Source organism: Haliaeetus leucocephalus, unplaced genomic scaffold (assembly GCF_000737465.1).
Source record: "Haliaeetus leucocephalus isolate CR32 unplaced genomic scaffold, Haliaeetus_leucocephalus-4.0 Scaffold858, whole genome shotgun sequence".
In the NCBI taxonomy this organism is placed as follows: domain Eukaryota; kingdom Metazoa; phylum Chordata; class Aves; order Accipitriformes; family Accipitridae; genus Haliaeetus; species Haliaeetus leucocephalus.
Window position 1 is genome coordinate 5,079,866 of NW_010973294.1, and position 12,532 is coordinate 5,092,397.

At 36.9% G+C, this 12,532-nt stretch overlaps 1 protein-coding gene across 3 annotated transcripts in view; it reads left to right on the forward strand.

Moving 5' to 3' along the window:
• Positions 1-12,532, forward strand: part of ATP6V1H (ATPase, H+ transporting, lysosomal 50/57kDa, V1 subunit H) — a 48,435-nt gene that overhangs the window by 24,010 nt on the left and 11,893 nt on the right. For all 3 annotated transcript variants that reach the window (XM_010582955.1, XM_010582957.1, XM_010582956.1), the window contains 4 exons: positions 2,589-2,767; positions 3,613-3,738; positions 6,484-6,585; positions 11,258-11,371. In XM_010582955.1, coding sequence (XP_010581257.1) covers positions 2,589-2,767; positions 3,613-3,738; positions 6,484-6,585; positions 11,258-11,371 — 521 coding nt within the window. The remainder of the gene's footprint in view (positions 1-2,588; positions 2,768-3,612; positions 3,739-6,483; positions 6,586-11,257; positions 11,372-12,532) is intronic.

The following is a 12,532-nucleotide window of genomic DNA, read 5'->3' on the forward strand; positions in this document are numbered from 1 at the left end:
TTTTTAAAACAGGACTTGGATCCTGAGTAGGAGATGTAGATCTTGGAAACTATTTTCCTGGGTGTTGATTGTGTTCCAGTAGTAGATGTTGCAAGCAAATTAGGGTGGGAGAGGGGAATTGTTGCTTACTGACTCGCTGATCAGCAATAATGAGCTGTGTGAAGGTGCTTACTCTGTGACGTAAATGGTCTCTCTAGCCAAAAGTATCTGCCACTTTGAAAAATTTCTGAATAAGGTAGATCATAAGAATATGGTATTTATCGTGTTGAAGGAGGTCAGTGGTGTGAGGTATTCAGTAGGGGGTATTCTTACTATGTAGACCTCTAGATATTCTAGTGTTCTTTAGGATCTTAATGTTAGGATTAAGCAGGGACATATAGCAAGACAGCTTGGGGGAAAAAAAAAAAGTCAAGGGGCTCAGCAGTTCATATCCAACTTCTTCCAATTCTGAGATCATAAAAAGTAGGAGGAATAATTGTTAGTTCTTAGATTTAGTGTGTTTTGCAAGAGGAGACAAAAACGAAGCCAAGTTCTTTTAATAAATAAAGGCTAAGAAAGAATAAGATGGTTCTGTTAAAGGCTTCAGGGAAATTAATTTAGCTGTTTTCTTTCTCCAACATGGCATGAAAATGAGGTTATAAACTGGCAGCCAGGAAATAATACATTAGAAATTAGACATCAGAGCTGTGAGTTCTGAAGCAAAATTAAAATAGGTAGCAGAGGCAAAATAACCCTCTTCCTGTGTGAGAGGCCACAGTATCAGTTTATGGGAAAAAAAAAAAAAAAGTGAATTGCATAAAGGACAGGGCTTAATGATTTGTCCAGTCATCCCTACTGCCTGTGCGTTACTGAAGGTATGCCGTAAGTCTTGACAGGTTGCATATGTCTTTTCTACTACTCGATTTCTCCAAATTTGACCTGTTTCACTTCTTTGGCAAGTGCACTATGTAATTGTAATGTAATTTTTGTCTATAAAGCAACAGGTATTGGGTATTTCTGTCTACTTCAAATCAATTACTTTCTCTCTTTACCTATTAAAATGTTTTTTTCCTCATTTTTCATATTTTTATTGTCTTTTTTGTCTGTTTCCTACCTGTAACTCATTTTGTACGTTAATTTTTTTTTTAATCACAGAGTAGTTTACTGATCCATTCTATTTAGTCATATGTTCCTGTTTGTACTTTCCTAACATATCCTTTCAATTTCACTATAAAAAGCTTGAATATCTACTATGGTATGAGATAGGTAATAATTTGGAGTAGCTTCCATATCTGCCTATAATTCTCTTCGCTAGGATTTCTCTGGAAACTTTATCTACCTGTTTATATACCTACTCCTTGAAGTGGTTGAATTTTGTCTTTTAAAATTCATTATTTGTTCTTTCGCTTTCATTAGTACTTCTAACTAAGTGATTTAGCATTACTTTCTGTAAATTGCCTTCTACTTCTCAGTTCTTTTACCGAAATAGAAACTTGCTTTTCCTCATTAAAGCTAATTGTATGTAGCCATTAAAAGCAGTAATATGACTTACTTTCAGTATGCAAGTTTTAAGGTTCATTTGCAGTGTTCTGCCTTAATAACGAATATGATGTCTTATATCTTAGAAACCTTAAGTGTAACGGTTCTGTGAAATGAGTGATGCAGTCAAATTCCTTCTATATGGTTTCATTGCTTATTTCTGGTAGATGTTAAGGCTTATTTATATGAACACATGTTCTGTTAAGGACTTTGTCTTTTATACGGAATTCATGTTTTCAGCTTTATCAAAAAGTGCAGGTGGCTAGCTCTGATTGAACAACGTAATTTGAAGCTGATTAAATTGAGTAGAAATGTAATGAATAAATGACATTGGAACTTGACTATTACATTCTGTGCTTGTAATTCCAGTCTTACCAACAAGCTTCTGTTTGAATTAAAAATGTCTAGATGGAATATTCCCAAATTCAAAAGAAACTGATCTAATCCAGACCTTTTTTTTTTATTATTATTATTTTAAGGCTTTTCTGCTTTATACTATTGCTGCACAGAAAGCCAAAATGATAATCGCAGATAAAAGTAGTTGTTTATGGCAGAGACTCTGGAATTTGGGATATAAGCCTGCCCTTTTTCTTTGAATAGTCGTTGTAGTCAGTCCAATTTGATATGGAAAATTATCAAAGCAGGTGAATTAATGCTTTCTGGTTTTGAAGGTAGCATACAATCTAGGAGGAAAAAGGTCTAAGTGACCTAAACTTGAATGCAGTGGTGGTTGTCCTTTTCAGCACATATGGTTGCATTACTTCTACCTTGCAAGACAGAGCCTTTTTTTTTTTTTTTTTTTTAAAAGATCCTCTTCATCTGCTGTAGTGGCAGATATTAATACTCCTCCTGTGTAGTAATGTCAGTTCTATGCAATTTATGCTACTAAATGTAGGGTAAAGCAGCCACTGTGTGGTAGACTCATGCTTTGCTTCTTTGAAGAGATTGTTTCGGGAAGTGGTCAATTCTGTCACTTTCTAAATTAAAAAGTGCCAATAAGAATTTCTTAAAAATACCAGAAGTAGTCTGTTCTTCAAACAAACAAAATAAATAAATTTTTACTTTCCTAGAATTTGTTAGAGAAATCTACTGAGAGAGAAACTCGCCAAGAATATGCTCTTGCCATGATTCAGTGTAAAGTTTTAAAGCAGCTAGAGAATTTGGATCAGCAGAAATATGATGATGAAGACATAAGTGAAGATATCAAATTTCTACTGGACAAGCTTGGTGAGAGTGTGCAGGACCTTAGGTATGCTTTGCAGTGTGAACTTTAAAAAAAATGCAATTATATGAACATTGAAATTTTTTTTTTCTTTTTTAAGGCTAAATAATGTACAGGATTATGATACGTAAGTGCTAGTTGGTAAGGTGGAGCATACAGAGATGCTGGTTGTATATATAAGTTTCCTATTCTAAGTATTTGCAGGCTGAATAGAAAATCTTCACTTCTTGGATGTGTGATCTTTGTAACTGATAAATTGATAAAGGACTTCAGTTGGATCTCATAGGAGTTCCAGTCTATGCCGAAGACTACCGAATTAGAATACATTTTGCTGTCCAGATTAACTCAAGTTTTTTCTAGTATTTACCTAGTTCTTGCTCTTGTGCATAAATTGAACTGCACGTTGTAGTTCATGTCAAAGGTTGAATTGGATGAGAGGCAAGTACTGGGATCCTTGGTTGGGGAAGTTTAAAACCTAGATAACAGGCAAAACAGCCAGTTAAATTCCCAAATGTTGTGGTGGTGTGGCTTGGGTTTTTCCTCTGCGTTTTGTTTGGGTTTTGGTTGGGGTTTTTTGGGGGGTTTTTTTGGTTTGTTTGGTTGTTTTTTTTTCCCTTCAGGAAATGAGTTTTGGGGTGGATGGAGGAGGATGTTTGAAAACAAATTTTTCTCTTGCCTTTCATGCCTTATTTTTAAAGTGTTGAACTCCAAGACAGGGAACAGTTCTTATGCTCAGCAGAGAGCTGACTTCCAAATGTGTCACAGCAAGTTGTGCTCCAGCTTTGTGTGGCTAGGGACAGGCTTGGGCGTGCAATTCAAACTCTGTTCATAGAAGCTTAGCCAATATTTCATTTAGGTCTTTTGTGTTGCAGCTCCTTCGATGAGTACAGTTCTGAGCTCAAGTCAGGAAGACTGGAGTGGAGTCCTGTACACAAGTCTGAGAAATTTTGGCGGGAGAATGCTGTAAGACTAAATGAGAAGAATTATGAACTACTCAAGTAAGTTTTCAAGTCTTTAGTCACGTAATTCTTTAATACTTTCTGTGTTTAACTGAACCCATATCTAATACAAGTTTTACATTTCAACATGAAGTAATGTCTAGAATGAAAGCAAGTCAGAACATCTTGCTATTTTTAGAATGTATGGCCTTACTCATCTATGGTTCATTTTGTTCAAAAGCAGAATTGTTTATTTGCTTTTAGTCATCAAAATATATTGATGACGATGATAGAAGGAATACCTGTAGCTTAACTTGCATGCAAATTTGTGCCGTTGACTCCTTTCATGCTTTCACTTGAAAAAACAGCTATACTGAGGTAATTAAAATATTTTTACCATACCTTAGTCTTAGTTTTGTGTTGTGTGTTGTTGATCTGAGTAATGAACTCCTGTCTTGAATACTTGGGAGTTGAAAGTTGCGGCACTGTTCCATGGAAAATCTGACTTGCAGCATTATGTTGCAGTCTGTCTATTTTGTCTTGGGACTGTGTTTGGTGTATGTAAATTGTTAGATGAAGTGAAGCTGAAGCTTATATTTCCTTTTGGAGTCAAGGACTTATTTGCTGGCTTATGAAGGTATGTACTCAAAAGATGTCTAGGTCTTAAATAGCTTGTAGGAGCTCCTAGTTGTTTAACTGCATTGTCATTAACTGATAACACGTGGTGTCCTTCCTGTTCAGTATTGGCTAATAAGTGCCAGACCTAACAGAAATGAGGAGGTCGAGCGGAGCATGTGAGATGTTAGAAGGCGTGGCAAGAGCAAGCTGATCCTGAGCTTTATGTGCATTTCAGTCTGCCCTGAAACCTCACCAAACAAGTCTGATAAATTCCTCCCTGAGGGCATATTGCTAAATATGTAGGATTATAGACTTAAAAATTTGAGATGCTGCCAACTGCAACATGAAGTTGATGTTGAAGCTTAGTATTTCCTGTAGCAATTACACTGTTTTACTGTACTCATCTCTCCTGGTTCTGGGACTGTTAGGTAAATTTATTGTGCTTGTGCTGCCACAAAGACAGCGATCTACAATAGTTCCTTTAAAAAAAAAAAAAGAAACCCCAAAACAAACTGCCTCTCCCACAGTGTGGTGGGGAGATTCTTGTACCTCAGAACTTCTCTTCTGCGTTGTAAGACATGTGACAGACAATCCTTTCTTTGCTTCAAGCCACATCATTTTATTTCCCCTTAACTGCCAGCTTACTTGTTTTCTAGCTCTAATATACCTAAGCTTACTGTTAAGCTTACTTTTTTTCCCTGCCTTCCACCATTATTGACTTCTTAAGCAAGTGATGCTATATTTTGTTCAACAATATTGTACGGATATTTAGTAAATTCTGATTAGTGTTATGGTTCAAGTTTCTGCTCCTACTTCTTGTTCAAATTAGGAGTTCTTTTAAAATGAAAAGTGCTTCATCTGTCACCTTCTGCGCTCTAGAGAGGTAGTGGCTGTGGTAATTTAATTTTACAGAATGTTCTTTTTTTAATTCCAGTTGAATTTTTAACCTGCCTACCTATTTCAACTTGTTACTAACTTTCTGTGATTAGAACATGTTTGTCATCTCACTAAATGTAGATGAATCTAATTTTCCAGTGATCTGTATGTTTGACCTTTTAAACTTACTATTAGTGCCTAACCTTCTTATCTGTGTAATTTCAGCCCCCCCCCCCCCCTTCTCATTACTGGCTAGAAAAGTGTTACTGGTAGCTTTTTTCCACTAAAACTGATTAAACTACTTCATTAAAAAATGCAGATAATATTAAGAGTTGAGGAACTGTTTTCTAATTCTTACAGCTCTGTATGTCTGTTCATGCTAATAAAATAACTAATATATAAGATTGGAGTCAATTACAAGGTATAGCTTTCATCATCTCAGTCTTTGAGTTAGGACAGAACTGCTTTTTAGACCACAGCAGCTGACTGAACTAGTGATGTTTTTGAGATAAAGTTGATGGTCTTGAACCAAGAGAAGTTCACAGTTGCACAGACCAAAGAACTCGGTGTGCTGCTTTGTTCTCAACTGCTAGGATGCCTTTTAATTTTTAAATGACTCTGTATAACAGTGTTCTGCATAAAATTCTGCCCTTCTTGTCCTTCTCTCCTGCATTGAGCCAGGCTGCCGTTGTAAGGTGAGGGGAGGAATGGAGTTGGGGAAAGGCTGATAGATAGCAGGCTTGTCATACCCCCCTTGCTTTGTCACGAGCAATGTGGCCTTACTGCTTTCTGAATCCATAGTGCAGGATCCATAGTGCAGGAGCTGGGAACAGCATGCAAGCATGACTGGGGTCTATTGTGTAACAGAAGCAGCAGCATCTGTTGGCCTTGTGTAGGCTTTGTGTTTGTGTCCCACCCCTGTCCCAATCTATAAATATTTATATGTTTGGTCAGTACAGTTATCTTGAACTCAAAACTTGTTAATGTTGAAGCCAATGTGTAAAAAAAGGAGATATTTTGTAAACCTTGGTTATAGGTATTTGTAGATGCGGCTCACTAAACTCACTCTAGTGAATGCTTTTAATAATTCTGTTAATTAAGGTGGGATCTCCATTGGTTTAAGTGCAACTGCGCATTCGAAAAAAGTTCTGTTTTAGCTTTGCTGTTTGGGTGACTTGTAAAGCATTTCTATTGTTACAGGCTTTGTTATTTTAAGTTATCAGTGATTTAAACAACAACGAAGAAAACCCAAAACAACCAAAAAACCCCAAACCAAAATCTGGGACTTGATTGTCTCAAATCCTTTCCTAGAATCCTGACGAAGCTTCTGGAGGTTTCTGATGACCCACAAGTGCTGGCTGTAGCTGCTCATGATGTGGGAGAATATGTACGACACTATCCCCGTGGGAAACGGTAAGGAAAATGCCAGTATGTTGTTACTCCAGAGACTAGCTAATATACTAGAGTATTTACTTTGCCTGTGGATTTTCTGCTTATTTATATTAAAATATGCTACATAGGGATTGCAGGTTATGCTTAAGTTTAATTCACTGGGAAGGTGAGAAAACACTAACTAGATCAGATGAGAAAAAACACAGTAGATCTTTGACTTAATATATTTCAGTGTCTCTTAATGGTGAAGGGAACCTATGTCAAAAGAAGTCCTGAATAAGTTGTTTAGACTAAAGCAGAAGATATGCACCAGAAGTTGGAAGAGCTATCAAGAATTTAATCAACTTATCATTTTTACCCTCTGTTATGACTATTGGACTATAATTATTGGAATTACAGTAGGGAGGGACTGTTTCAACAATGATTAAGTCTATTCTGTGACTTAAGACTGCTGAGACAAGATTTTTGTCACAAACAATTGGTATTGTAATTTCAGTGATGTTAGCACAGATTCAGTTACCGCTCTTCTATTTTAGCGTGTTTTCTTTTAGCTACACAAATACACATTTTGATGAAAGTGTTAATGTTTATTGTAAACCTGAATTCCTGTCAAAATATACAGACAGACATTGCTATGTTTTCTTGCTTTGTTTTGTTTTAAAAACCTGTGAGCAAAGATATTTGCTGAATAATTGTATCTCTAAAGTAAGACCACCACTGAAGCAGAAAAGGGCCTTTGGTTTTTGCAGGAATCATGCTCATCAGTCACCTAAAGGGACATCTGACTTAATTTTTGTAGCAAAGAAGTGGTCGGTTTCTGCATAGGGTTTAATGGGTAAGATGAAAATGGTCTTTTAGGCTTGTTGGGAATTTCATGAACACTTCTTGTGCAGACTACTATCTTGACAGTAGTAGAATCATGAACAACAGACTGAAACTTCATGCCGTATATATGCTAGAAACATTTGTTCGCTCTAGAAAGACAGCCCTTGTAGTCCTGTAAGCAACTTGAACTGAAGATGTTTTTAGATTATTGGAACAAATTAACAGTTTTCTAGGTCCATTAAGAAAGGTCAGAGGTGTTCAAGTGTGTACCACTTGTACTGAGCAGTGCTGTGTATTTGCTAATTAGCTGGTGTCTTCCAGAAGAGATTTCAGACAACTGGTATTTGGAGGGAGGCAAGATATCCTCCAATAAGGTGGAAACTCATACTGCTGCCTACAAATGGCAAAGCTGAAGGACTAATACTGGTTGCTCCTGCTTTGAGCTGCCCTTTGTCTGAAACCATTTTATTAGGTGTTTGCCATAATTTTTTCAACAGCTTGCACACATCTACCCAAATGTAGCATAATGCTTGGGCTAGTATGGCCATGCAGTTGCTGGACCAAAGCTATGAAGTCAGATGAGTGGATAAACAGGACCTGTATTTCTCTGTCTGTAGTTGGGAAAATGTACTGCTGGCAGGATCACACCTCTGCATAGCTCCCAGGCTGTTAAACCTATTCAGACGTGCATCAACCTTCAAAAGGAGTGGTCATCAGCAAATAAGAAGTGTCCTAGATACTATTCTAACCCACATTTCTTATATCAAATTCTAATACTTTAGCTGTTTTCTGCTTACAGACTTGGTTTATTTAGCTTTCTGTTCTGATGGACAAACTAAAATGCCTCAATCTTTCTTTTAAAGAATTTAGTTTGCAATCCAGTGTACTGCTACAAAGTATGACTTCAGCAATTTTAGGACTAAAAGCTTAAAATACCCAAGGACTGTGTGTTGGTTCCCACGTAATAGTCTATTTCTTACCATGATGGTTTTTGATGTATAGTCGTTTACTGCTCCCACGCTTGGTTGGCATTTCACACTCTCATTGCATGACTCACTTTGAGAGTGGATGCTATTAATTGGTTTAGAAGAATAAGAGAATTCAAATGTCTTAAATACTTTTGTTTCGTTTAAGTGTTTATCCTCAACTCTTAACTGGATCGTTCTTCAGCCTTTGAAGGCTGCAGAGGCAAATTAGAACCTAAAACTTCTTGAGTTTACCCGCTGCACACAGCGGAGACCTAGGGTTACAGTTCTGGCTAACCTTTCCCTTTGTCTGACAAAAAAAAAAGTTTGTTAAACTAAATAGTACATCTTTGCTTGGCTGTTCTCTAATGTTGTCAGCTTAAATAATTTTAACTTGCCTTTCAAAATTGCACATTGTGGACCAAGTTCTCAAGGCAATAGCACCGCGGGCTTCTAATGAGGCTCAGCAACATGCATTTTCTGACAATGTAACAGCAGAAATAAAGTATGGCATTGGTGTTTCCTGTCACTGAAAATAAAAGCAGGCTAAATGTCAGCCTCCAGTACAACTTCCATGTGGCCCCAAGGGTTACTGCTATGTAAGTTCAACACTTTCAATCACTTGAATGCCGTGAACATGGGTTTTATGTTTTGCATGTGCAAGAGATTGACACCTAGAGCCATTCCCTTTTTTAGCTCATGATTCAGGAACAGCTTAAATGCATTCCCTTTTTCACCTTGGTCTGCTTTTAGATATGTAGCGTGGATTTTATATTAATATTTTCTGCTACAACAGTCTAAACTGTTCTCATTTATCTTCATCTTCTGTCTCCTCTTTCTCTCTTTAAATGTGTCATGGTAAAGTCTGGCTTTTGAGCATCTAGAAACTTGCTTGAATTGCCATTGTTTTGGCTTAGTGCACTGTTTTTATGGGGAACAATCCCTGCAGAAGATGTGCACGTACCATAACTGGCCCACTGGGCTCTATTACTGCTGTAAAGTAAGCAGAAGTTGAGGAGAGGGAAAACAGAACTAAAAGTAGTGTTTTGAGCAGGTTTGGAACTTGAAGGAACAAGGTTCACTGTGAATGTTCCTCACAGTTGCTTACCTTTTGGTCTAAAACACTTGTCTGGGAAGTGATTTGTACCAGTAGGCAGTGTTATACAAAAATGGTAACGCTGTTCTTTGACTCTTCATATTCACAGTCATAATTTCCGTGTTATACTGTCATCTGAAATATTCTTACCATTTGTGATTATAGGATTTTAACTTTTCATTTTGATTCTTGTGTGCTCCTAGTGTAAGGAAGCTTTTGAGTTTAATGCCTTTTCTACTTCCTTTCAACTCCTGAAATTTCAGTGTTTTAAGTCAGTCCTATAATAAGGAAAAAATTCTTGTTTGTGTTTCATAGTCTTTGTGTGCAGTGGTTTTATATTTAACTCATGATTAAAAGAGTGAGGCAGCCTAAGGCAGGTATAAAGGTTTTTTTTTTAATCTGTTACATTACTAATAACTTCTTGAATTCTTGGCGAGGATTTTCCAGCTTAAAACAATTGCACTCTTCTGATTGCATTCCTGTTGTGTGAAACATCCTTAAATGTTTTAATATTGTTGGGAAATTATATTCCCTGTGGTCTTCCGGATGGTTTTGACTGAGTTATAAAATTAAATGGGAAATTCTTTTTCATCTCCACACTATGTCTTTATACCTGTTCTGCAGTTTACAAAAACATGTTGTGTTGTGCAGCAGTAATGTATTAATTTGGCCATGAAAAGAACAGTAATAAAAGCAGATAGCTAATGCAAGCTTAGAATGGCAGGATAGCATCATGTTGAGTAATACAAATGACAGCCTCTTCACAGCGTATTGTTTAACTACTCAGTGACCTGTGAGTGAACCGATGTTTAAAAAAAAAAAAAAAAGGCAAGTTGGTGAGTAACCAGTTTATATATTCCTATTCCTTGCAAATTCTTTCCAAACTTTCTTTGTTATGACAGACCAAAATGCTGCATGTAAAGAGTCATCTGGATGGTGATACTTTTTCAGGTTTTAAGTGTGTTGCCTTCCTCTTTTTTTTTTTTTTTTAAAGAAATGATATATTCATAAAACGTGATACAAGGTTTCATCAGTATTTCACGTGGGATTTGGTATAGCTATAAAAAAAGCTATGGCTGACTACTGTGGCAAAGTTTGTAGTGAAAGATGCAGCTCAAACACATCGATTTTTCTGGAAATGGTAACTGAGCAGCCAGTTCTGCATCTTGTGCAAGAATAGCTGTGGCTGTAGTACAGTTTGAATGGCAAAAAGCACTATGAAGAGTACCAGGTGGGTGGTTTAATAGGTGTTGGTGTGATTAGAAGCAATTTTTCTGGATTAGGCAGTGCTGGACTGGATTGAGGCTTTAATCTTGGGAAAAGAAAAAAAAAAAAAATGGAGTGACTTGGTTATCATCAATTTATGGAGGGGAGAGCACTACCTCTTCCTAAATAATAATTGATAGTGCTGCACACTGCCAACCCAGTCAAGCCAATACTGAGTTCTTCCTTTAGCAAGCTGGGTAAAGTAAATGACCCTCTCTGAAGAGGGCACCTTCCTTGGTTGTTGTTTATTGCAAAATTTATGGAAGAGGGTAGTAGGTAGCAAATAGGAGTCCAGTATGAATACTTCCTGATACTGTGAATTCTTTGGGGAAAAAAAAATAACCCCAGGAGATAGTATGAGATCTGCATTTGTAACATGTCAAATAAGAAGTATATGTTAAGAAATAAATACTTTTATTAAAATAAATACTATGTGACTTAAACTTAACCTCTTAATGCCTTGAACATGAAGTAGTTGGATAGGATAGATACTCAGAAGCTGAAGTAATGTCAAAAAACCTGCTCTATTCCTCTCTTTCAGAGTGATTGAACAACTTGGTGGTAAACAGCTGGTAATGAACCACATGCATCATGAAGACCAACAAGTTCGTTATAATGCACTATTGGCTGTGCAGAAGCTGATGGTTCACAACTGGTATGTGAAGATTATTTAACATACTACTAACAGTAAGAAATATTGTGTGTGGAGAGAGGACTCAGGGCAGATTTCTTTAAGGGGGGAATAACATTTTTATGTGGTAAGACTGCAGTTGTTAAATGATAGAGCAATATGATGCTAATGTGTATGATCTTAGCTAGTTTTCCTGTGTATTTTGGTTGCAGTTGAATTCAGTAGCTTCACCTGGCATGACTGAATGTCACATGAGTAATTCACTTGAACAGTATATTTTAACTTACTTGAACTAGGCTTGTACTTGTTCATGTACTTAATTGGCAGTTGCTTTGCAGAATGCATGCCTGACCATTCTTTTGCATTGCTGTTCTTTGCTGTAGTCCTTTCCCCTACTCTACACTGTTATTCTTCTGTTGCACCCCTTAAAATGGCAAGTACAACTTTTCTTGAGCTCCTGGAGTAGCAGAAGCTTATGGGCTGGTTGGTTAGATGAAGTTGAAAATCACTCGCTGGTATCTCTTTCATTAATTGCTGAGAACAGCATTTGAAATGAGGTTTTTCTTTCATTGTTTGGTGACTAGTTCTCCAACGAAGCTCCAAAAACCCTGAAGTCTTGGCATGTTCTGCCACAGAACTTGCTGGTGGCTGATGCTGCCTTTCCAACAGAGCATAGGACCTTTATAGTGAAGCACTGAAGGGCTGAAGTTTTGAAAAAACTTCAGTGTTCATATAACAACTTTATATAACTTGCCAAACTAATTAGGTATGCTAGGCATAAAGCATGGGGAGTTAAAAATACTAATTAGGAATTCTTAATCTGATTATTAATTAAGATTTCACCAAAGCTCATATTTGCAATTTGCCTTGGAGAAAGATAAAATGCAACAGTACATCTGAGTACATTAGAACATAGATGTTGAGATACAAACAACTAATTTAATTTTGAACTTAAACAACCTTTTATTTCTCAAAAGCTTGGTGCTTGGAAGTACCTATAACTTCTGTTAGTTTTCTTGCTTCTAACACAATGTGATCTTTTTAAAAGGCTGAGTAGTGATGACGTGAAAGTGGTAGAGGAACAAGGTTTATCAAGCACATTCTGACAGGTTAAGTCACCTACTTGCTGTAGAAGACAGGCTAGCAAGGCTGACAAAAAGCTCCTGTCCCTTCTCTGCAGTGTAT